The sequence below is a fragment of the Mizuhopecten yessoensis genome, unplaced genomic scaffold (assembly GCF_002113885.1).
Source record: "Mizuhopecten yessoensis strain PY_sf001 unplaced genomic scaffold, ASM211388v2 scaffold716177, whole genome shotgun sequence".
NCBI lineage: Eukaryota > Metazoa > Mollusca > Bivalvia > Pectinida > Pectinidae > Mizuhopecten > Mizuhopecten yessoensis.
Window position 1 is genome coordinate 231,577 of NW_018479986.1, and position 26,999 is coordinate 258,575.

The 26,999-nt window shown below is 38.6% G+C and overlaps 2 protein-coding genes and 1 long non-coding RNA gene across 3 annotated transcripts; 1 reads left to right on the top strand and 2 right to left on the bottom strand.

Moving 5' to 3' along the window:
- The first annotated feature begins 242 nt into the window (after positions 1–242).
- LOC110441949 (zinc finger protein OZF-like) lies at positions 243–12,801 on the top strand. Its single transcript, XM_021485274.1, has 3 exons — positions 243–313; positions 6,396–6,768; positions 8,648–12,801. Exons 2-3 carry the CDS (start codon positions 6,411–6,413, stop codon positions 9,709–9,711), a joined length of 1,422 nt encoding a protein of 473 aa, XP_021340949.1. The 5' UTR covers positions 243–313; positions 6,396–6,410; the 3' UTR covers positions 9,712–12,801.
- Positions 3,426–6,299, bottom strand: LOC110441957. The gene is made up of 3 exons (XM_021485279.1): positions 6,296–6,299; positions 4,158–4,553; positions 3,426–3,670 (listed from the first exon to the last, which is right to left on the bottom strand). Exons 1-3 carry the CDS (start codon positions 6,297–6,299, stop codon positions 3,426–3,428), a joined length of 645 nt encoding a protein of 214 aa, XP_021340954.1.
- Positions 12,802–15,108: 2,307 nt separating the features above from the next.
- Positions 15,109–26,706, bottom strand: LOC110441951. Its single transcript, XR_002461968.1, has 5 exons — positions 26,635–26,706; positions 25,016–25,075; positions 21,346–21,405; positions 16,907–16,958; positions 15,109–15,904 (listed from the first exon to the last, which is right to left on the bottom strand). It is a non-coding gene; the product is annotated as an uncharacterized LOC110441951 (long non-coding RNA).
- Between the last annotated feature and the right edge of the window lie 293 nt (positions 26,707–26,999).

Below are 26,999 nucleotides of genomic sequence, written 5' to 3' on the forward strand. Positions count from 1 at the left end.
ACAATGCCAGGACAGCGCAGGAGTAACGGGGAACCGAACATTAAGTCGTTCCGGCTTACGCTAACTTTACAACTTCATGCATATGTTTAAATATAAAACAATAAAATGAAATAGAAATTATGTAATCATAGTAAATTTGACTGCTGAATGATATAAAGAAACATTTTAATCTGTATTTCAAACTAGTTTCGGAATAAAACTGTTTGCCGATCGATGTTGGTCCGAATTTTATACACTTTACTTCCGGTTCCTGTAACATAACTGGTGATGATTACGTGGCTGACTCCTGACATTGCACCGTTTAAAAGAATTGGTAATGCATGTCTTACAGACTGGTATTGTTTTCTGATATAAGGCTCATTGTATTTAAGATATATCCCCTCGCTTTACAAAGGCACAATGCAAGCGCCTTTTTAAAAGCTGCACGTTCTCTAGCCTAACAGAACAAAGTGAAACAAACGAACAGCCGAAGCCAGGTACATTTGCACAGTAGGGTTTTCAGTAATGAAAAGGAATTCTCGTCGGCTTCTGACTTGTCGTTTCAACTGCCTTTCTTCTATACCAGCGGGAAAATGCAAGGCTAGAAAAGATATTTGAACCCGAACCATCCAAACCCGAGACAGACGTTCTACCAATATTGACAGGTCCATTACACTCTGCCGGTTGAGCTATATAGCTGTAAAGACCTGTAATACTAAATAGCTGTATTGACCTGTCCGAAATAGGTCTTTTGAGCCATTTTCATGTGATTTTCTTTTTTGAGGAAAACGAAACAAAGTTGCTGGTAAAAGACGATGTTATCATTAGGTTGAGAACAAAAAACATTAAATGTAAGTATTCTTTTTAAAAAATAATGATTTTTAAAAAATGAAAATTTAAATTTATAAAAAAATGAAAATAAACATCTTGACTGTATATGCTTTTTATAGTCAACATGACCATAAACCTTATTATTTAATGCAACTTTGCTTTAGTTTAATGAAAATTGAAATCTGAAAAAAATATAGCTCAATACAGCTATAATTTATAGGTGAATATAGCTATATAGCTCAATCAGCAGAGTGTACTGGACCTTATTGAGCTAACTCAAACCGGTCGCCGACGATCGACCCAGTCCAGTTCTAGCCTTATCTGCCGATACACCAAAAATACTGTTATAACACTAAACAAAGACATTTATATATATATATATATTACTGGTTTTATATGTCTCGTTTAATAGGTGTAGCTTGACTAGCATTATAATTAAGGTATTTCATACAGGCTTATGTCAGTGTATATAGTATGAGATGGACTGGGCTACTAACTTTTCCTCAAAATGATAAAAATATGGAAGTTGGTTGGTTTACCCATGTCAAGAACAATGTCAATAATGACCTTAAAAAACTTACATGTACATGCATTCCTGAAGTATCCATGTAGTGACTATTGTCGAGAAAAATGTGAGAACATTGCTTCAAATCTTGAGAATGATGACATGTATTTTGATTGGATATTTTACAATAATTCATAAAGCTAACAAGACTTTTGATACAAGTCAAGCCATAATACCCGAGTGAGAACCTGTAGTGAATTGTGTACAGGTAAAATCTCACTTGCTTTGTATGATTTTTTCCAACCTCAGTCAGCATTGTTCGCTTTGTGCAGAGTTGTGATTTATTCAGGATATGCAATTATTCTGGAGATTTGGCACATTTTCTGACATTTTTCTCGACAAAGACTTCTCCATGGACATCAAACCTTATGATATTTTTACAAGTTTAACTTTTTTTTCTCTCGATTGTGAATTTTATTCAGCTTGGAAAATTAACATATATTTTTTTTTTTTCATCAGTTATTGAATGTTTTTTCTGAAATTTAGTGTGCATGTATATGTTTGAGAAATATTGGAGGAGGATTTTTTTGTGACCGGGATTGTTTAATGCTAACGGAATGCATTATTGAATTTGATATACAGTTTGGTGTGGCAGCCATATTGGAATGTCCTTAAGACTTGGTCAATTGTTTCAAGAACTTAAAATGCTTGGCATTGCAAAGGGATACCCAAACTAAAGTTGTAAATATAGTGTTGTCTTAAGGAGCAAAGACTTAGAAACAGGAGGGAGGAAAAGAATGTAGTGGATCAGAACTTGAATGACAGTTCATCACTGACAACCAGGTACATTTCTGTAGCTCAGTTGGATCGAGTGTATAGATCGGAGGTCCTCTGTTCGAGTGTCTAAGTCTAGAGATCGGAGATACTCTGTTTGAGTGTCTAAGTCTAGAATTCGGAGGTCCTCTGTTTGAGTGTCTCAGTCTAGAGATCGAAGGTCCTCTGTGTGAGTGTCTAAGTCTAGAGATCAGAAGTCCTCTGTTCGAGTGTCTAAGTCGAGAGATCAGAGGGCCTCTGTTCGAGTGTCTAAGTCTAGAAATTGGAGTTCCTTTGTTCGAGTGTCTAAGTCTAGAGATTGGAGGTCCTCTGTTTGAGTGTCTCAGTCTAGAGATCGAAGGTCCTCTGTGTGAGTGTCTAAGTCTAGAGATCGAAGGCCCTCTGTTTGAGTGTCTAAGTCTAGAATTCGGAGGTCCTCTGTTTGAGTGTCTAAGCATCAGTTATTGAATGTTTTTTCTGAAATTTAGTGTGCATGTATATGTTTGAGAAATATTGGAGGAGGATTTTTTTGTGACCGGGATTGTTTAATGCTAACGGAATGCATTATTGAATTTGATATACAGTTTGGTGTGGCAGCCATATTGGAATGTCCTTAAGACTTGGTCAATTGTTTCAAGAACTTAAAATGCTTGGCATTGCAAAGGGATACCCAAACTAAAGTTGTAAATATAGTGTTGTCTTAAGGAGCAAAGACTTAGAAACAGGAGGGAGGAAAAGAATGTAGTGAATCAGAACTTGAATGACAGTTCATCACTGACAACCAGGTACATTTCTGAAGCTCAGTTGGATCGAGTGTATAGATCGGAGGTCCTCTGTTCGAGAGTCGAAACAGGAGGGAGGAAAAGAATGTAGTGAATCAGAACTTGAATGACAGTTCATCACTGACAACCAGGTACATTTCTGAAGCTCAGTTGGATCGAGTGTATAGATCGCAGGTCCTCTGTTCGAGTGTCTAAGTCTAAAGATCAGAGGTCCTCTGTTCGAGAGTCTAAGTCTCAAGATCGGAGGTCCTCTGTTCGAGTGTATAAGTCTAGAGATCGGAGGTCCTTTGTTTGAGTGTCTAAGTCTAGAGGTAGGAGGGCCTCTATTTGAGTGTCTAAGTCTAGAGATAGGAAGTCCTCTGTTTGAGTGTCTAAGTCTCGCGATCGAAGGTCCTCTGTGTGAGTGTCTAAGTCTAGAGATCATAGGTCCTCTGTTCGAGTGTCTAAGCCTAGAGATCGGAGGTCCTCTGTTCGCGAGTCTAAGTCTAAAGATCGGACGTCCTCTGTTCGAGTGTCTAAGTGTAATTTCTGTAGCTCAGTTGGATCGAGTGTATAGATCGGAGGTCCTCTGTTCGAGTGTATAAGTCTAGAGATCGGAGGTCCTTTGTTTGAGTGTCTAAGTCTAGAGAGCAGAGGTCCTCTGTTCGAGTGTCTAACTCTAGAGATCGGCGGTCCTCTGTTTGAGTGTCTAAGTCTCGCGATCGAAGGTCCTCTGTGTGAGTGTCTAAGTCTAGAGATCGTAGGTCCTCTGTTCGAGAGTCTAAGTTTAGAGATCAGAGGTCCTCTGTTCGAGTGTCTAAGCCTAGAGATCGGAGGTCCTCTGTTTGAATGTCTAAGTCTAGAGATCGGAGGGCCTCTGTTTGAGTGTCTAAGTCTAAAGATCAGAGGTCCTCTGTTCGAGAGTCTAAGTCTAAAGATCGGAGGTTCTCTGTTCGAGTGTCTAAGTCTAGAAATTGGAGTTCCTTTGTTCGAGTGTCTAAGTCTAGAGATCAGATGTCCTCTGTTTGAGTGTCTAAGTCTCGCGATCGAAGGTCCTCTGTGTGAGTGTCTAAGTCTAGAGATCAGATGTCCTCTGTTCGAGTGTCTAAGTGTAATTTCTGTAGCTCAGTTGGATCGAGTGTATAGATCGGAGGTCATCTGTTCGAGTGTCTAAGTCTAGAAATCGGAGGTCCTCTGTTCGAGAGTCGAAACAGGAGGGAGGAAAAGAATGTAGTGAATCAGAACTTGAATGACAGTTCATCACTGACAACCAGGTACATTTCTGAAGCTCAGTTGGATCGAGTGTATAGATCGCAGGTCCTCTGTTCGAGTGTCTAACTCTAGAGATCGGCGGTCCTCTGTTTGAGTGTCTAAGTCTATAGATCGAAGCTTCTCTGTTCGAGTGTCTAAGTCTAGAAATTGGAGTTCCTTTGTTCGAGTGTCTAAGTCTAGAGATCGGAAGTCCTCTGTTTGAGTGTCTAAGTCTCGCGATCGAAGGTCCTCTGTGTGAGTGTCTAAGTCTAGAGATCGGAAGTCCTCTGTTTGAGTGTCTAAGTCTATAGATCGAAGCTTCTCTGTTCGAGTGTCTAAGTCTAGAGATCGGCGGTCCTCTGTTTGAGTGTCTAAGTCTATAGATCGAAGCTTCTCTGTTCGAGTGTCTAAGTCTAAAGATCAGAGGTCCTCTGTTCGAGTGTCTAACTCTAGAGATCGGCGGTCCTCTGTTTGAGTGTCTAAGTCTCGCGATCGAAGGTCCTCTGTGTGAGTGTCTAAGTCTAGAGATCGTAGGTCCTCTGTTCGAGAGTCTAAGTTTAGAGATCAGAGGTCCTCTGTTCGAGTGTCTAACTCTAGAGATTGGAGGTCCTCTGTTTGAGTGTCTAAGTCTAGAGATAGGAGGTCCTCTATTTGAGTGTCTAAGTCTAGAGATAGGAGGTCTTCTGTTTGAGTTCTGGTCTGAATATTATAAGCTAGGTTAAAGTGTATAGTGACAGACGGGCCTATATTTATAGTGACAGACTGGCCTATATTTATAGTGACAGACGGGCCTATATTAATAGTGCATGTGCTGATATCAATAACGGGTAATTATCCTTCATTTGAGTAACAATTACTGTTTACAGAGAAAAAAGTTATTACTGAATTGGGGAATAAAGTAAAATTAAAAACACATAAACTTCTTTTAAACATTAAGAGAAAAAAAAAACTTCAGTCAAATAAATAATACATGAGGTACATGGTAAAGCCAGTACAGGTGGTTATAAGGAAGGTGGTTATAGGGAAGGTGGTTATAGGGAAGGTGGTCATAGGGAAGGTGATTATAGGGAAGGTGGTTATAGGGAGGTGGCTATAGGAAAGGTGATTATAGGGAAGGTGGTTATCGGAAAGGTGGTTATAGGGAAGGTGGTTATAGGGAAGATGGTTAAAGGAAAGGTGGTGATAGGGAAGGTGATTATAGGGAAGGTGGTTAGAGGGAGGGGGCTATAGGAAAGGTGATTATAGGGAAGGGGGTTATAGGGAAGGGGGTTATAGGGAAGATGGTTATAGGAAAGGTGGTCATAGGGAAGGGGATTATAGGGAAGGTGGTTATAGGGAAGGTGGTTATATGGAAGGTGGTTATAGGGAAGGTGATTATAGGAAAGGTGGTTATAGGGAAGGTGGTTATAGGGAAGGTGGTCATAGGGAAGGTGATTATAGGGAAGGTGGTTAGAGGGAAGGTGGTTATAGGGAGGTGACTATAGGAAAGGTGATTATAGGAAAGGTGATTATAGGGAAGGTGGTTATAGGGAAGGTGATTATAGGGAAGGTGGTTATAGGGAAGGTGATTTTAGGGAAGGTGATTATAGGGAAGGTGGTTATAGGGAAGGTGGTTATATGGAAGGTGGTTATAGGGAAGGTGATTATAGGAAAGGTGGTTATAGGAAAGGTGGTTATAGGGAAGGTGGTTATAGGGAAGGTGAGTATAGGGAAGGTGGTTAGAGGGAAGGTGGTTAGAAGGAAGGTAGTTATAGGGAAGGTGGTTAGAGCGAAGGTGGTTATAGGGAAGGTGGTTATAGGGAAGGTGATTATAGGGAAGGTGGTTATAGGGAAGTTGGTTATAGGGAAGGTGATTATATGGAAGGTTCATTAATTTGTTCACATGGAGGACTCCCAATCAGGAACCGTCGGTAACCTTAATTCCGTAGTGCAGACAGTTTCCTATTGGAAGGACCGATGGGACGAGACTTATCTGAATGGGGAACAGTACTAGTGTAACAGCCAAGGAATATGTATAGGCACCATACTGTCTTACTAGTACTGATACAAGCTTGTTTTTCAGTGATGGGGGGGGGATAGGGTCTGACTTAATTACTCATTAGTTAAGAAACATCAATTATCATCATTGGCTAGACATGAACAGGAGCCCACTCACTCATTACACTAATTTAATGGCATTAGTGCCTGTGGTTCATGATCTTTAATTCACTTTTTTCGGTAATATGGAAATAAAATTTTATATTTGACTGTTTCAGTGGTAAACGGGTAGGATGAAGAGAACATATAAACAGACCAAGATTGAAGCAGAGAATAACAAGGTGCAGAATGCTGAATCTTTTGTAAAGATTGAGACAGATGACAGTATAAACAGAGAAACTTGTGTAGCTGAAATAGCACCAGGGGAGGTAAGCCACACTGAAGCGATCGTATATGAGTCCTCTATCAAAATTGAGCCTGACAACAGTGGAGAGACCTCTGTAGCTGATAAAGAACCAGGGGACGGAAGCCACAGCAATTCTATTGATACTGAATCTGCAGTAAAGATTGAGACAGACAACAGTTCACATAGAGAGACTGCTGTAGCCGAGCCTTCAGTCAGATGTGTGACTCTCATACTTCCTGAGAATGGTAGGTCTTGTATATCATTTTATGCTATAATTTACCTTATACTAGGGCTAAAACGATGCACTAACATGATGATATGATATATGTATCATGAAACTGTGGTCACAACACGATATGTATCATGATACATATAGTAGCAGTATAGAAGCAGAGAGAAAATATATGTTGCAAATTTCTAATGGCATTATGACAACTGGAAATAGACTTGGTCCAAAATGGGCATGACTTTAAAGTTTCACACAATTCACTTCTGCCGACGTGCATGAGGAGCTGGAACTGTCAATCACCATGTTGGAACCGATATGAGGAGACCTTATTCAGAAATACCGAAATCTGGAAATTATTGAAAGGTGTATTGTAACCTCCCAAGAAAAATTGTGCATCGTAACGTATTCAAAATATCGCAATATATTGTTTCAGTCCTACCTTATACTGGTTATAATTATGAGGTGAAATAGAACATCACAGTTATAGTTTAAAGTAAGTTTTCCTGCAGAGGTTTAGACCCTGTCCTTGAGCAACATATCAAACATTTACCTCAATCTGTTACCAGTTTTACCACTGAATTTAAGATCAGAGGGTTTATTTGATATATTCAAAAGATTCTGAACCCCTGTAGGTACGTACTTATTTACATAAGGCTTTTCTTGAAAACTGGGGTTTCAACGAACGGTTTTAGGAGTAAAAAAACCTCATTTGGGGGTTTCCTGAAACACTGCATGTGTATCCCTGACAATTCAGGCCATATACATTGTAGTTCAAACTCTTCTGAGAACTAGATCAGGGACGTGCTAGGTACAGTTGATAGTGCATTGGGCTACTGACTACAAGGTTGTAAGTTCAGATATGATTTTAAGTTTTCAAAATATGTGCTAACATTCTTTTATTGATTTAACCCATTCACCCCTGAAACTTCATTATGACCTATTCCAAACATTGAATTGGAAGAGTTCAAATGTGTCTTCAGGGGTGAATGAGTTAACCTTCTCATTAACCTTCCTGATTTATTTTGAAGTATTCAAACTTTATTTTCCTAATTCCAAACGACCTTGTAGTTCTTTAAATGTAACACCTGTACCCTTTGGCTATGATGGACAACTGACCGTACAGGTACAAAAGACTCTGTCATGGTTCAGTGAGATAATAATGTTGCTGATAGACGAACCATTGCTTAAAATCCAGAACTGTTAAATGTGGCAGTTGAGGATTTGTGCATTTCCATTTCATTTTTCCCATCATAGACTTTCATCTTTGGTAAGTACCATACTGAATGCAGAGGAGATTAGTGGTTTACCCACCAGTACAACAGAATAAAAATTATAATATACAACATTTGACATAGCGCCCCATCTAGCTAACATAAGCCACTCTAAAGCGCTTTACAGTACACAAATATGCAATTAATACAATTAGTATATATGCATGAATTAATACAAATTTGGGGAATTCGCAGGAGCTGCCTTATTAGGCGCTAACTCCTAGTCCTATGCCACCTGGCTAATATCTCCTTATGTGTGTATACCTGCATGTGTGCTGGAAATGTAAGAAGACTGTTTCCTTCCCTATACTTCCTCACGTTATCAGGAGAATATCTCCCATACTCTGTCACTCACAGCTGCCAAAATTATATTTTAGAAAGTACCTCTGGTATTAAAATAGGGTTTTGTGCCCCAATATATACAGGGTAAACTGGTACACCCCTGGAATTTCATAATGAACTATTCCAGGCATTGAATTAGACAAGTTCAAATGTGTCATGAGGGGTAAATGAGTTAAGGCCCTTTGTTTTGTTTATACTGAAAGATGACTGATGATGGAGGACTACTTTGCCATAATCACAATGTGTAACTTTAGTAATATATGTCTCTTTCTCATTTTTCAGCAAATGTTGCCCTGGTTCCAAACATCCCTGCAAAGAAACACAACATATGTGAAGTATGTGGGAAGTGGTTTTCTAAAAGCATAAATCTTAAGCGACACAAACGATTACACCACAGCAAAGTCCCTAATACAACGTCAGACAAACACACCTGTACTGTTTGTGGGAAAGACTTTGACCGGAAATATTTACTACAGAATCATATGCATAAACACACTAGTCCAGAGCAAACTTTTACATGTGCTATCTGTGACAAGTCGTTCACTGAAAAGAGAGATTTAATTTCACACGTGAAAACACATGGCGATGAAAACGTTCAGAAAGGAAAGAGTTCAAATTATCAAAACAAAACATGGGAGTTCAAAAGAAAACTGGAAAAGAAAACTAAAAACACGAGAAGAAAGCGCTTTACATGTGATATCTGTCTCAAGGACTTTCATAGCAAACTTTACCTTCAAAACCACCAGAGTGTACATTCAGATGTGAGGATGTACTCGTGTGTATTCTGTGATAAAACATTTACGATGCCAGACGGACTAAACCAGCACCTCCAGGTCCATTCTAGTAACACACCTTTTCAGTGTTCGGACTGTGGTAAATCATTCAAGCGGCAGAGTCATCTAAACACACATGCCAATATACATTCTGGACAAAAGACACAAAGATGCGACATCTGTGACGGGATGTTTAGCGACTTGAGTGGCCTGTTGCGACATCGAGTCGTCCACACGGGCGAGAAACCGTTCAAATGTGACGTCTGCCGTAAAAGTTACGGTAGGATGGGGACTCTACAGAGACACATGATCATACACTCGGGAGAGAAACCGTTCAAGTGTGAAGTCTGCAGTAAGGGATTCTCGGATAAAAGTTGCCTGAACAGACACTTTATGATACATACTGGAGATGTCCCGTATAAGTGTGGGCTGTGTACAAAAGCATTTATCCATGCCTCTCACCTCAGCCGACACCTGAAAACACACAATAAGGTCGAGCATGCGTGTGAGCACTGTGATAGAAAATACACAAGTAAAGTATGCCTAACAAAACACATGAAATCCCACGAATGATACAACTTGTTGTAATATAGTAGTAATAATAAATAAATGGGATTTGTTGGTGTGTTTTTTAGAGCCGAGTTTTGGCTGCAATTTTTCAATGAAATGTAAATATTTTTTCACTTTTTATGGAAAATTTCTTTAATTAGAAAGAAAAGTCTTGATGGTGTTTATGATTTAAATTTTTATGCAAAACCTTTGATGATTATAAGATGTGTTAAATTTGTTCTAGTCTATGAAATTTACACTTGAAACGTAATGTTATTGACAATGACAGCCTTTTTATGAAATTTTCCAGAGGCAGAAAAATTATTAAAATCAAGTAGGACCTCACTATCATATATATTTTTGTTTCCTTAAAAAAAACCACCATATTTTTTGATGTAGAGATGGGCATTATCAATGCAAATACTTGTACTCAGTATTATAACTTGTACATCTAGTCCAGTTAAAGTTTGATATTTATGTATATAGTTAATTTCTTTACATTCTGTTAATGTTTATATTTGGGAGGTCGAGTGGCACACTCACTTATCACCAAGACAATAGGGATTTGATTCCTGATTTGGACATGAAAAGGAGCAGGGTCATGATAATTTGTATACCCCCGTCGAATGACAGGACATAATATGTTATGTACAATAGTTGTTATATATGTACTTTGCACTTCTATGACCAAGTATTAAACAAAGCGTAGATGAATCGAGTCATTTCAGTACATATATAACAACTATTGTACATAGGCTTACAACTTATCTGAATCAACATCAATTTGTGGACAACTCGTACACATTTTACATCTTTGTGTGCATACCCTTCACTGGTCATTTGGCTGATGAAGGTGACAGAGTACATACCATACTAGTCATCCAAACGTCACAATGAAACACTAATTGGTCATGTAAAGAGAACAATTCCTTAATTACAGTACAGGCAGTTTCAAGGACAGGGCCAGTCTGAGAGGGCTTAATGGGTAGATAGATCAAGAGAGAAATTCCAACATTTTATCACAGTCCCAAATACCCAGATCAAGATTGACAGACACTTTTATGAAATTAAATGTTAGTTTTGCATTAATTCATCAAGTTTTTTTGTCCATTTAGGAATTGATAATTTACTGTGTGATGGTTATTATCAGACATCAATTTACAATAACCGTTTCTTGTACTTAATTTAAACGTGACTGTTTTCAGTTCAAATTTGAACAGTTTCTAAATGGAAACACCTTTTTAACAAAATCTATAGAGTAATACTCTTCGTAAAATCTTTTAAATCTACTGGTAACTTTCTTCAGTGTCAGAGAGGAAAATCCATATCCACTTTCCTTAACGAGACTGAAGAAATGTAGGAGCCAGACAATATTCTGCAAGGAGTTTTATGTCTCCTTAAGATTTGATTGGATAAGTTATGATTTTTTACTTGGTCAACAGTTCAGAGTCCACTGTATATTTAACTTTTGTTTTAAATTTCAATATTATTGAAAATATCTATATTTCAATTTTCCATTAATTTGTTGAAAAACTAACCAGACTTTAACAACAGGGCCCTATAAGCTACTGCCTTTAGGAGGAGGTGTGGTACATATTGAGATCATAATTAATCTTAAGTATGTATAATTGTTATATTTTTTGCACTTAAATTCTGGAGTATTTTTAAGTTTGGTTCAGTACCACTCTGTATGTATGTTTTTCATTGGCATTTCTAGGTCTGTTATTCTATTGTTTTAAAGAAATATTTTTGTTATGAAATTCGTTGAAAAATAAAATTTGTTTTCCTGGCAAAATATACACCAAGTATGTGCTTTTAAGAATCCCTGTTCCATGAAGACAAAACTTTAGAGAGTTCCACTGTCAGGCAAAACAGTAGAGGGTTCCATTGTCAGACGAAACATTAGAGAGTTCCACTGTCAGAAAAAACATTAAAGAGTTCCACTGTCGGACAAAACAATAGAGAGTTCCGCAGTCAGACAAAATGTTAGAGAAGAGAGTGCCACTACCAGACAAAACAGTAGAGTTCCACAGTCAGACAAAACAGTAGAGAGTTCCACTGTCAGACAAAACAGTAGAGAGTTCACCTGTCAGAAAAAAAACATTAAAGAGTTCCACTGTCGGACAAAACAATAGAGAGTTCTGCAGTCAGACAAAATGTTAGAGAAGAGAGTGCCACTACCAGACAAAACAGTAGAGTTCCACAGTCAGACAAAACAGTAGAGAGTTCACCTGTCAGACAAAACAATAGATTCTAGAGAGTTCCACTTTCAGACAAACCAGTGGAGAGTTCCGCTGTCACACAAAACATTAGAGAGTTCCACTGTCAGACAAAACGGTAAAGAGTTCCTCTGTCACACAAAACATTAGAGAGTTCCACTGTCAGATAAAACAGTAGAGAGTTCCACTGTCAGACAAAACTTAAGAGAGATCCACTTTAGTAATCACCCTTTAGTTTTGCTTTGGATGTAACTGTTGTAAAACTGGGTTAGGGAAATTCCGCTGACAAGGTAGCTCACTTGTTTGGAGCATCTCTATAATGATCTGAGGTCCAGGGTTCGATTCCGAGTCTAGCTTCATAGTATTTTTGCTCTTGACCCACCGTGTTGATTATTAATGGTCACTTATTTCATCTTTATTATTTTTCATAACGTTCCTCAAGGTATCGGTTTCTTTTCAGATATGATATATCAACATTGTTGTCATGTCGGTAAAACAAATCAATTTCTAGCACTCTAATGCTACAGGCAGTCAGAGGAAAACTAAATTTAATTTGATTGACGACCGGATGAAGGTAATTGAATATTTCTTTAAATTGGAATTGTATTAAATCTAATTGTTCACAATACTTGTCTATTTTAGCAAGAGCAAGTGCTCTGGGTTACACTTTAAATATATTACCAGACTGAAAGGGAGGTAATTCTTGTATCAATTTTGTAACTTGTTACGATCGGACAGGTCTGTGTGAGTATTGTCGGCCTTCCTGTTCCCCCTAGTCATGCAGACTGCAGCTTCTACGTCCTCTCTGAGATGCAGGATCCCAATCTAACTGACCACCCAAATTTTCTAATACCAGACTTAAATATTTTGACATATAGATATCTGGTGTGGGCCCGAGTTTCCTCTGGCCCTAATACCAGATTTAAATATTTTGACATATAGATATCTGGTGTGGGCCCGAGTTTCCTCTGGCCCTAATCCCAGACTTAGCCATTTTGACATATGGGTATCGTGTGGGCCCGAGTTTCTTCTGGCCTTAATACCAGACTTAGACATTTTGACATATGGGTATCGTGTGGGCCCGAGTTTCTTCTGGCCTTAATACCAGACTTAGACATTTTGACATATGTGTATCGTGTGGGCCCGAGTTTCTTCTGGCCTTAATTCCAGACTTAGACATTTTGACATATAGATATCTGGTGTGGGCCCGAGTTTCCTCTGGCCCTAATACCAGATTTAAATATTTTGACATATAGATATCTGGTGCGGGCCCGAGTTTCCTCTGGCCCTAATACCAGACTTAGACATTTTGACATATGGGTATCGTGTGGGCCCGAGTTTCTTCTGGCCTTAATACCAGACTTAGACATTTTGACATATAGATATCTCGTGTGGGCCCTAGTTTGCTCTGGCCCTAACACCAGACTTAGACAATTTGACATATGTCCATCTGTCAAAATGTCTAAGTCTGGTGTTAGGGCCAGAGGAAACTCGGGCTATCTGCAACGCAAACTCTTCCTCTTTAGCGACTTCAATAGACTGCTCCTATAAGATGCGGTCGAGGTGGTTCCAAGATTGCTGATTTTGGTGCTTTCATGATAAGCAGCAGGCACGTCGATTTTCGTCTCTGGAGACCCCAAGTGGCATGACGACTTTCACGAGGGAAAGAATAACGTCATTAGATCTGAAGGATACATTTTTCCGTATCTTCATAAAACAAAAGTCATGGAATAACCATGATTCAATTCGGAATAGTAGGATTTAGATAAAAACCTGTTTGTGGTCTAAAGATTGGTGTTTTGTTTTTCAACGGGCTTTTGTAATTTGTGCCTGTGGACTTTCTATGCATGTTCACATTTACATGTCATACTTTCCTAGCGTGTAGCGGCCATTTGTGTTGACCAATCTGAAAATAAAAGGTAATTTGCACACACCCTGACCATGATGAACATGTGAAGTTTCATTAATTTCCGTTCAACAGTGTTCGAGAAATGTCTCGGAAGCTTTTAAGGCGGAAGAAGTTTGTGTGCAAGATACCCGATTGTTCCTGGCACGTTTGTTCAGGGTAGAGTTTATCCCTTCTGTAGCATTCTGTAGCAAGACTTTATACGGTCTATATGGTGTTAAGGTATTTTAATGGAAGTCATCCGCGATACTCCAGGGTTTATGGTCCCACTCTCGGCATCCCTGGAATATGTCATAGCAAAATCGAATTATCAGTGTGCGCCACCGTTGTGGACGAGACAAGAAGACTAGTTTGGTACATCAAAGAAATCTTAATGACGCGTAACGGTAAATTGACTGGCTTTGAAGTTTGGTGTCGCTCCTCTTTTCAAAGGACAGGTATCAGCCTAGCGATTAGTTAGGTTTTTTTCTGCTTGATGCATGTCTTCAATTCTGTTATGACATATTCCAGGGGAGCAGAGAGCGAAAGTTAGCGAAACTCTGGAGTATCGAGGATGAACAGAATTGTACCAATATGTTATCCATATTTAACCTTTCTTTTGTGTTATCATTTAAATAACTTTTTTCTCCTTTGTGTTGTAATGCTAAAAATTGATTTTGGTGTTTTGATGTGTTACATTGCTTATTAATCTCAGTTCATTCAACTGAAAAATCGTCTGTTGCATCTTTTTCAAGTTAAAGCCATTTTTGTTTGAAAAATAATAATAAATTCACCAGCTACGAGAGTGTCTGTGAAATGTCCCACAAGGTGTTGCTTTCTTTTCAGAAATGATTTGATAAATAGAGAATAATACATGTTTTTTTCATATATCACACTAAGAATCAACCCGAGACTCCAATATAAGCCCGAGGGCTGATATTAATCGAGGGTTGATACTGGGTGTGATATGGAAAAAGGCATGTTTTATTGTTTTTATTACAAACTTACTAATAAAATACGGATATATCTACTATCTTACGATCTTTTCTTCTTTTGATATATTGAAAAACGAAAACAGTTTCCAGAAGGGATGTGAAACGGGTTTTGTGGGCTGATACGAAGAGGGCTGATACGGGTTTTGGGTTATTTTACGGCGATGGCTGATATTAGTTAGATCCACTGTGTCGTATCGCATATACAAAAACCCGTATTTATTAGTAGGTATATAATAAAGCTTAACATAGCCATGCCAGATAACAATTCAACCTAAACATCAAACATCAGAACCAACACCATATAGATATAACAAAACATAGATAATACACTGTTTGTTTATTAGATATATCCACATAGTACAGTTGTGGTGACATGATAAGCTCATATAGGGGTTGATAAAACACGATTCCAAAGTAACAATGATAGTATATGATTAAATAAATATAATCAGTCATATGTTTTATATGTACGCCTCATCCTCGATTTTCTTTGCTCAGTATGATTAAATGGAGACTGTATAATGTCTGGTTTTGGTGAGAAACTATAATTACAGATAATTCAGATTTCTATAATTATACACAATTGTATAGTTTATATGCACACATTATCCTTGGTTTTTTCTTTATTCAATATATCATTTAGACTGTACAATGTCTTGGTAAGGCCAAACGTAAAACATGTTTGATTCATGTTACATGTCTGAAAAATTTAGGGTAGGTACATTAGTGTAGGTAATATATGTTATTTTTCATTTAATTATAAAGTTTTTTAGGGATATTTATCTTGAATTTAACAGTGCTTTTTTGAAATTTGTCGAAATACTTTTTAGGGTTGACACACAAAATGTAGGATAGGCAGGATAACCGAAAACAAACATATATTTTTTTTGGCCGAAGTGGCTGTTATCCCAAATAATGCACATTTCTATAATCACTGGTTACTCCAGTATTTGTTTTCCCACCTGTATCTTTTTATGTGTCATGAATGACCTTCGTTTTTATCATTTACACCTAAGTCACACGTGCAGTACATATACACGTACTGTACACATACATGTAACTACTGGAAGATCACTGTGCGTCACTCTTACTGGTCTTCATTCGTTTGACTCGCTGGCCTGTAATAACAATTCAGAACGATGATAGATATTGTATAATTGACATAGAATTTGTGGAAGACGAGGATGACTTCTGTGACTGATGACGGGTCATTCTCGATATCCAGGGGTAACGCTCACTTTCGGTCTCTACACCCCTGGAATATGTCGTAGTAAAAATCAAAGGCTCAATGTGCAGCACTTTATCAATAACAAGATCAATAGTATTAGCAGTTGCCCCTGTGCATCAATCTGCATCTTTGGAAACCTTTGTTGTAAGTTTTCCCGTCATCATCCTCGATATACAGGAGTTACGCTCACTTTCGCTCTCTACACCCCTGGAATATGTCATAGCAAAAGTGAAGGCTCAATGTGCGCAACCTTGTTGATGAGACAATAAGACTAGTTCGATCCTTTCATGTACAAAAAGGATTTCGCGGTCACGTAACGGTAAAATTGACAGGCTTTGAAGTCGGGCGTCTCTCCTTTGTAATCTTCAAAGGACAGGTATCGGCCTAGCGATCGGTCAGGTTTGTTTTACCCGAGACCAATGAAACAGCTATTTTTGTGCTTTTAATTTTACTATGACATATTCCAGGGGTGTAGAGAGCGAAATTGAGCGTTACCCCTAGATATCGAGGATGTCGAATACCATACTATAGTTGTATGTACCACAGTATGTGTCATATATGTATACCTGGACCGACAACTGTAGTGCTTACAGACCATTGCTTCTTTAAACTTGCCATTCGTTGCAGTTAATACGCTCTCATATTCTACTGCTATCTAACTCCATGGTACCAACATACATGTACAATGAATATCCATACTTTTTACCTTTCAGATATCCATCAAATTGTGACATAGATCTTGAAACAACTGTTCTGTACAACTTTACACATGGCAGCGTGCCAATGTGGGTTCCCTATATAGTAATCATGATGTCCGTTTGTCTGTCTGACGTATGAAAAGTATTTGATATTAAATAAAACAATCCTTATGATACACATATGTACTACTCACCGCTTGACTGTCCCTGGTCTGGATCATTGTCAGTCCTATTTCCTTCGCTTTGCTGTAATTAAAACAGTGTTTTATAATAAAAAATAGATGTTAATAATTCGAGGTTCTTATATACCGCTTTATCACAAAATATTTCGAAGGTCGTTTCAAAGCTGTTCACAAATTATTATCCGTGGTTATAGGGCCTTTGCAACCAGCCAATATCGTTATCAAATCCCTGTGTAGCATACAACCGGTGCTGCCATTGCGGCGCTCACAGCTAGCATTCTACAATTCTAGCACTGCCCAACCACAGACTCATCTACGGCTGATCATGAATAGAATGGAAAAAGCGGAGTAAAGTATCTTGCTCAAGGCTACAACACAGTGCCGTGCCTGGAACTCGCAATCCAACGGTCACAAGCCCGGCATCCTACCACTAGAATACCGCGTCTCCTTATGAATCACATGGAATCATAGTTATAAGAACATGTAGTTTTCTACAGAAATATGGTCCTATTGCGACGTCACACATGTTTAGAATATCATAATTGATCACGTACATTCTTACACCCAATCATTGCGAACATTGCCATTTGCACATGAAAACTTTTACAAGACAGTTAACACGAAAACTCCACTCATGTAATATAATTCCAGCAGACGTGTGTAGCGCTGATCTCGATGTGTTTTGAAGAACGATAACTACATGCTCTCTTCGCTGTATCCTCGCTGATTTACCATCGATGACCTTTTCTGTCACTGCATCGTGAGGAACACTTTATGTGACGTAAAAACGAAATATCTATGCCTGATCTTGTCTTGCCCATCAAGATGATAAGTAAAGCGCCAATCCTCCCGATAACCTTATTTTTGTCATGTGGACATATTAGACCGACAGCTGTCATGCTACAGACCTTTGCTTCTTAAAAACTGCGACGAGACCCAATTTAAATTCTAAAGATATTTACCTGCACGTTACATACAAACAATATGTATCTACATGTTTCACTTCAGATATCCATCAAATTGTGACCTAGATCTTGAAACAATTGTTCAGTACAAGTTTACACGGATTGCAGCCAACATTAGAATCCAGTTGTTAAAATCTCGGTATTAAGTGTATAAACTTTGTATACCATGTGTAAGTAAACGCCATCACTACATATGATGTGTTGATAAAAACTGTATCTGTCAAATTCGACGATGTATATAGTATTGTTACATTGTATATAAAATAAAAACAATATGTTTTGACTCAAAAACTTTAACCTTTTTGGTTATATACAAAATATATACTAATAATAAATTCCTTTCCTGATTAGAGCACCGTATCAGAGATGTGGATCATATAGTAATCATTATGGCCGTACGTCAGTGGAATGAATAGCATCCCGGAAGTTTTTCACAACATCCATCCACTCTATCGTTTCACCCGTTGTCAGAATAATGTGACCGGACGTAATGCTGTGCCGGGTTCTTTCGGCATGGTATTTCAGTGAGGTAGCACTATAAAGATGGCATCAGATCTGCACTATCACAAGAAGACAAAAACACCTGCATACCGTGCCTCCAGCACATATACACACATGCACTCATACACAACACACATGAAGGCATATCCTTAAATGACCATAGCTGTTTACGGGACGTTTACCCCTTTACAACCAACAACTAACCACCCCAGAGAGAATCTCAGTATCCAGAAGTTTTTAGTCGCTATAAACTGGATAAGTATTAGAATATTCGTCTCCAGCGACTTTAAGTCTAACAAGATCAAAATTATATGCGTATCCAGCGACTGAAAGTCTAACAAGATCAGTATTATTAGTTGTTTCGTGCCCCTGTGTTGATGAATACTATGGACAAGTGTTATAGTCTCATTGGAAAATATGCTATTTTTGTGTAATATGTCAGTCGATGAGTGTTTATGTCACCTGAGACAAAGTCTCAAGTGACCTATTGCGATCGCCTTTTGTCCGTCGTCGTCCGTCGTCCGTCGTGCGTGCGTAAACATTTCATATTTTCGACTTCTTCTCCAAAACCCCTGAACCAATTTCAATGAAATTTTGCAGAAACCTTCCATGGCCAAAGGTCAACAAAAATTGCTGCCGGTTTGGTCCCCGGCCCCAGGGGCCTGAGGGGCGGGGCCAAAAAGGGTCAAATTGACTGAAATTTCAAAAATCTACTTCTCAAGACCCAGATATGGTAGAATCAGATACTCTTCATAGATGGAAGGGTCTTAAGGTGCTTTACCAAAATTGTGAATTTCTTGACCCTGGGGTCTCATGTTTACCCCTGGGGAGGGGGAAAACTTTACTATAGTATATATAGGGAAATCACATTTTGAACGAACATTTGTTTAATTGCCATTGGAGGTAATTCAATTTAGGTTAGCATTATCAGTATTGGGTAGCAGTTTGATGGTATGTACATATGAGCCCTGACTGACCCCCCGGGGCTGATGGGGGTGGCCAAAAAGGGTCAAATTGACTGAAATTTCAAAAATCTTCTTCTCAAGACCCAGATATGGTAGAATCAAATACTCTTCATTGATGGAAGGGTCTTAAGGTGCTCTACCAAAATTGTGAAATTCATGATCCTGGGGTCTCACGTTTACCCCTAGGGAGGGGTAATCTTTGCTATAATATATATAGGGAAATCACATTTTGGACTAGCATTTGTTTAATTTCCATTGGAAATAATTCAATTTGGGTTATTATCAGTACTGGTTAGCAGTTTGATGGTATGCACATATGAGCCCTGACTGACCCCCGGGGCTGATGTGTGGAGCCAAAAAGGGTTGAATTGACTGAAATTTCAAAAAAAAATCCTCTCAAAGACCCAGATATGGTAGAATCAAACACTCTTCATAGATGGAAGGGTCTTAAGGTTTATTACCCTAGGGTTTCACGTTTACCCACTGGGGAAGGAGGGGGGGGGGGGTCAAAATGTATTATGGTTTATAATGGCAAATGATACTTTGAATATTACATGTTAATAATTTGATTGGAATTATAACTATGAGCTGACAGTTTGAAAATTTTAAGCCAGCCCTTCCCCCAAGGGCTGTAGGGTGGGGCCCAAATGAGTCAGTGTGCTAAAATTTGTTCATTTTCCTTGTTTAGAATCAGAGGTGCTATTTTCAAATACAATTTATTCTTAAATCTGTATGCTAGATACTGAATCAGGTGGTTTTATTGTTTTTTGTCTCTGAATAATATTTCTGTTCATGTAAAAAACAAAATAAACTCTCTGTATAAATATATCAGGTTACCGTTAAGGCCCATTGGCCTCTTAATTATTATGCTCATTAGTTTGATGTTTTGTTATCAATAACCCCAGTTCTCGGTTTGAGGACATGACATTACTTGGATTTGACATTGGTGTCGTCGATGAAGCAGACGACGCTCAACTTTACGGAACGTCTGGTTTTATTCTCCTTAAACGTTCTCAAAGGTAAAGATACAAAACTTTCCTTTGTTTATATTTTACAATAGTTTTATCTTTTTTGTGTTCTAATTATGACCTTGTAGACGTTTTGTTCTTATTTTAACATCCTGGCTCATACTAACTAGCTATTTATGTGTCGATGGATATTCTGACTTATGACTATCATATCACAATATCTGTGAAATGAATACCATAATTCTTTGGCCAGTAATATGTTCAGATCGACAGTTACCAACACTGTATTGGTCTGTACATTCACTAGACAGACGAATACCCACCCTCGATATCCTTGGGTTACGCTCACTTTCGCTCTCTACACCCCTGGAATATGTCATAGCAAAATTGAAGGATGAGTGTACGCCACCGTGTTGATGGAACAAGAAGATTAGTTCGATCCTTTGATGTACATAAAAATAATTTCGCGGTCACGTAGCGGTAAAAATTGACAGGCTTTGAAGTCGGGGGTCTCTCCTTTGTAATCTTCAAAGGACAGGTATCGGCCTAGCGATTGGTTATTTTCTTTTTACCTGAGACCAATCAAACAGCTATCTCTGTTTCTTTCATTTTACTATGACATATTCCAGGGGTGTAGAGAGCGAAATTGAGCGTTACCCCCAGGATATGGAGGATGTCGAATACCTTACTATAGTTGTTTGTACCACAGTATTTGGCATGTGCATACCAGGACCGACAACTGGAGTGCTTACAGACCTTTGCTTCTTTTAAATTGCCATTCGTTGCAGTTAATACGCTCTAATATACTACTGCTATCTAACTCCATGACACCGACATACTTGTAGAGTGAAAATCTATACTTGTTACCCTTCAGATATCCATCAAATTGTGACATAGATCTTGAAACAATTGGTCTGTACATCTTTACACATGGCAGCGTGCCAATGTGGGTACCCTATAGTAATCATCATGTCCGTTTGTCTGTCCTGACTTATGAAATGTATTTGATATTCAATAAAACAAACTTTATGATACACATATGTACTACTCACCGCTTGACTGTCCCTGGTCTGAATCATTGTCAGTCCCATTTTCTTCGGTTTCCGATGGACCTGTAAGTAAAACAGTGTTTTATAATAAAAATAAATAATAATAATGTGAGGTTCTTATATACCGCTTTATCACAACATAGTTCAAATGTCTTCTCAAAGCGGTTCACAAGTTATTATCCGTGGCTATAGGGCCTTTGCAATCAGCCAATATCGTTCTCAATTCCCTGTGTAGCATACAACCGGTGCTGTCATTGCGGCGCTCACAGCTAGCATTCTATAATTCTAGCACTTCCCAACCACATACTCATCTACGGCTGATCATGAGTAGACTTGAACAAGTGGAGTAAAGTATCTTGCTCAAGGATACAACACAGGGCCGTGCCATGCCTCGAACTCGGAACCCTTCGGTCACGAGCCCGGCGTCCTACCACTAGACTACCGCGCCTCCTTATAAATCACATGGAATCATAGTTATAAAAAAATGTGATTTTCTGCAGTCAGATGTAGTGAATATGCGAATGTTTATCATAAATTACAATTTTTCATTTCAATTCTGTCAAATATGGTCCTATTTCGACGTCACACATGCTTAGAATATCCTCATTGATGACGTGCGATCTTAGACCCATTCATTGTGAACATTGCCATTTGCACAGGAAAACTTTTACAAGACATTTAACGCCGAAATTCCACTCATGTAATATATTTCCAGCAGACGTTTGTAGTGCTGATCTCAATGTGTTTTGAAAACGATAACTACATGCTCTCTTCGCTGTATCATCGCCGAATTACCATCGATGACCTTTTCTGTCACTGCATCGTAAGGAACACTTTATGTGACGTTGAAACGAAACATCTTTTCCTGACCTTGTCTTGCCCATCAAGGTTATGAATAGAGCGTCAATACTACCGATAACCTTATTTTTGTCATGTGTACATATTTGACCACCAGCTGTAGTGCTACAGACCTTTGTTTCTTTAAAACTGCGACGAGAACTATTTTAAATTCTAAAGATATGTACCTGCACGTTGCATACATACAATATCTATCTACGTGTTTCCCTTCAGATATCCATCGACCTAGATCTGGAAACAATTGTTCAGTACAAGTTTACACGGATCGCAGCCAACATTAGAATCCAGTTGACAAAATATCGGTATTAAGCGCATAAACTTTTTATACCATGCGTAAGAAAACGCCATCACTACATGTGATGTGTTGATAAAAACTATATCTGTCAAATTCGTCGATGTATTTGTATTGCTACATTATACATTTAAATTAAAAACAATCTGTTTTGACACAAAAACATTAACCTCCTTGGTTATATACAAAATATATACTAATTACAAATTCCTTTCCTGATTAAAGCACCGTATCAGAGATGTGGGTCATATAGTAATCATTATGGCCATACGTCAGTGGAATGAATAGCATCCCGGAACTTTTTCACAACATCCATCCACTCTATCGTTTCACCCGTTGTCAGAATAATGTGACCGGACGTAATGCTGTGCCAGGTGCCTTCAATATGGTATTTCAGTGAGGTAGCACTATAAAGACGGCATCAGATCCACACTATCACAAGAAGACAAAAACACCTGCACACCGTGCCTCCAGCACATAAACACACATGCACTCATACACAACACACATGAAGGCACATCCTTAAATGACCTTAGCTGTTTACGGGACGTTAATCCCTTTACAACGAACAACTAACGACTCCAGGGAAAATCACAGTATCCAGAAATCTTAAATCTTTTAAATCCTACCATTGGGCCCTTTGACATAACCTCTAAGGGAATACCAACTGATTTTTCAAAGTTAAACTCAATTTGATCAAAGATGCGCCAGACCAAATTTAGTTTAATCCCTTTACTGAAGAAATAGGACATAAAAAAGTGAAACTTCATTTGCAGCCCCGATGCAGTTGCACACCATCTCGTCATACAAATTAAATCCTGTTAGTCCAAATTGAGTCACTATTCCTCAATTCGTTCTTGACTAGTAGTTTTTTAAAGGAAAACTGATGAGGGACAAACGGTCGGACTGATGACGTATCACGGCCTATGTTCACTCGCTTTACAGGTGGTATACCTAAAAGGGTATCATTTTTCCAACAGCTTTGCACTAGTGATTGGTCAGGTGTTTTTTTACTTGACACCAATCAAATAGCTAGCTGCGTCCCTTCAATTTTGCTATCACATATTCCAGAGGTGCAGAGAGCGAAAGTGAGCGTAACCCAAGAATATCGCGGATGATGACGGGCAAACTTATAACAAAAGGTTTCCAAATATGCAGATTGATGCATAGGGGCAACTGCTAATACTATTGATCTTGGTAGACTTTTTGTCGCTATAAACTGGATAAGTATTAGAATATTCGTCTCCAGCGACTTTTAGTCTAACAAAATCAATATTTTTAGTTGTTGCGCGCCCCTGTGGTTGATGAAGACTATGGACAAGTGTTATAGTCTCATTGGGAAATAAGCTATTTTTTGTGTAATATATCAGTCGATGATTTTTTTATTATGCTCATTAGTTTGATGTTTTGTTGTCAATAACCCCAGTTCTCGGTATGAGGACATTACTTGGATTTGACATGGGTGTCGTCGATGAAGCAGACGACGCTTAACTTTGCGGAACGCCTGGTTTTATTCTCCTTATATGTTCTCAATGGTAAAGTTGCAAAACTTTCTTTTGTTTATATTTTGCCACAGTTGTATCGATTTTGTGTTCGAGTTATGATTTTGTAGACCTTTCGTTCATTTTTTAACATCCTTGCATATTCTTACTAGCTTATTCATGTGTCGATGGATATACTGACTTATGAATTTTATATCACGATATCTGTGAAATGAATACCATAATTCTTTAGCAAGTAAAATGTTTAGATCGACAGTTACCGACACTTTATTAGTCTGTACATTCACTACACAGACGAATACCCACCCTCGATATCCTGGGGTTACGCTCACTTTCGCTCTCTTCACCCCTGGAAAATGTCATAGCCAAATTGAAGGCTCAGTTTGCGCCACCTTGTTGATGAGACAAGCAGACTAGTTCCATCCTCTGATGTACACACAAAGAATTTCGCGGTCACGCAACGGTACAAATTGACAGGCTTTGAAGTCGGGCATCTATTCTTTGTAATCTTCAAAGGACAGGTATCGGCCTATCGATTGGTCAGGTTTTTTTTACCTGAGACCAATCAAACAGCTATCTTTGTGCCTGCAATTTTACTATGACATATTCAAGGGTTGTAGAGAGCGAAGGTAAGCGTTACTCCTGGATATGAATGATGTCGAATACCAAACTATAGTTATGTATACCACAGTATTTGTCATGTGTATACTTAGACCGACAACTGTAGTGCTTACAGACCTTTGCTTCTTTAAAATTGCCATTCGTTGCAGTTCATACGCTCTCGTATACCACTGATATCTAAATCTATAGTACCGACATGTACAGTGAAAATCTATACTTGTTACCCTTCAGATATCCATCAAATTGTGACATAGATCTTGAAACAACTGTTCTGTACAAGTTTACACATGATAACGTGCCTATGTTGGTGCCCATGATATCCGTTTGTCTCTCCTTACTTAGGAAATGTATTTGATATTCAATAAAACAAACATTATGATACACATAAGGTACTACTCACCGCTTGACTGTTCCTGGTCCGGTTCATTGTTAGGCCTTTTTCCTTTTGTTTTCGATTGACCTGTAAGTAAAACAGTGTTTTATAATAATAATTAATAATGATAATTCGAGGTTCTTATATAACACTTTATCACAACATAGTTAGTAGGTCGTCTCAAAGCTGTTCACAAATTAGTATCCGTGGTTATAGGGCCTTTGCAACCTGTCAATATCGTTCTCAACTCCCCGGGGAGCATACAACCGGTGCTGCCATTTCGGCGCTCACAGCGATCATTCTACAATTCTATCAATGCCCAACCGCATGCTCATCTACGGCTGAGTAGACTGGAACACCTGGAGTAACAGATCTTGCTCAATGGATACAACACAGTGCCGTGCCTCGAATTCGCAACACTTCGGTCACGAGCTCGGCGTCCTGCCACTAGACTACCGCGCCTCCTTATGAATCACATAGAATCATAGTTATAAGAATAAGAAATTGTCTGCAGTCACATGCAGTGATTATGCGAAAATGTATCATATGTTACAATTTGTCATTTTAATACTGTCAAATATATATATGGTCCTATTTCGACGTCACACATTTTAGAATACCATCATTGATGACGTGCATTATTAGACCCATTCATTGCGAACATTGCCATTTGCACATTAAACCTTTTACAAGACATTTAACGCCGAAATTCCTTTCATGAAATGTATTTCCAGCAGACGTTTGTAGCGCTGATCTCAATGTGTTTTGAAAAACGATCACTACATGCTCTCTTTGCTGTATCCTCGCTATCTGTGAAATGAATACCATAACTCTTTGGCCAGTAAAATGTTCAGATCGACAGTTACCGACACTTTATTAGTCTGTAAATTCACTAGACAGACGAATACCCACCCTCGATATCCTGGGATTACGCTCACTTTCGCTCTCTTCACCCCTGGAAAATGTCATAGCAAATTTGAAGGCTCGATGTGCGCCACCTTGTTGATGAGACAAGAAGACTAGTTCGATCCTTTGATATACATAAAAAATAATTTCGCGGTCACATAACGGTAACAAATGACAGGCTTTGAAGTCGGGCGTCTCTCCTTTGTAATCTTCAAAGGACAGGTATCGGCCAAGCGATTGGTCTGGTGTGTTTTTTTACATGAGACCAATCAAACAGCTATCTTTGTGCCTTTATGTTTACTATGACATATTCCAGGGGTTTAGAGAGCGAAAGTGAGCGTTACCCCTGGATATCGAGGATGTCGAATACCATATTATAGTTGTATGTTCCACAGTATGTGTCATGTGTATACCTGGACCGACAACGGTAGTGCTTACAAACCTTTGCTTCTTTAAACTTGCCATTCGTTGCAGTTAATACACTCTCATATTCTACTGCTATCTAACACCATGGTACCGACATACATGTACAATGAATATTTATACGTGTTACCCCTCAGATATCCATCAAATTGTGACATAGATCTTGAAACAACTGTTCTGTACAACTTTACACATGGCAGCGTGCCAATGTTGGTCCCCTTTATAGTTATCATGATGTCTGTTTGTATGTCCGGACGTATGAAATATATTTGATATTCAATAAAACAAACATTATGATACACATATGTACTACTCACCGTTTGAGTTCCCCCGGGTTGGATAATTGGCCATCGTATTACGTTTTGGTCTTTTTGGTTTACCTGTAAGTAAAATGGTGTTTTATGATAACAACAAATAATAAAACTTCGAGGTTCTTATATACCGCTTTATCACAACATAGTTCGTAAGTCGTCTCAAAGCTGTTCACAAATTATTATCCGTGGTTATAGGGCCTTTGCAATCAGCCAATATCGTTCTCAACTCCCCGGGGAGCAAACAACCGGTGCTGCCATTTCGGCGCTCACAGCTAGCATTCTACAATTCTATCACTGCCCATCCACATACTCATCTACGGCTGAGTAGACTGGAACAAGCGGATTAAAGTATCTTGCTCAAGGATATT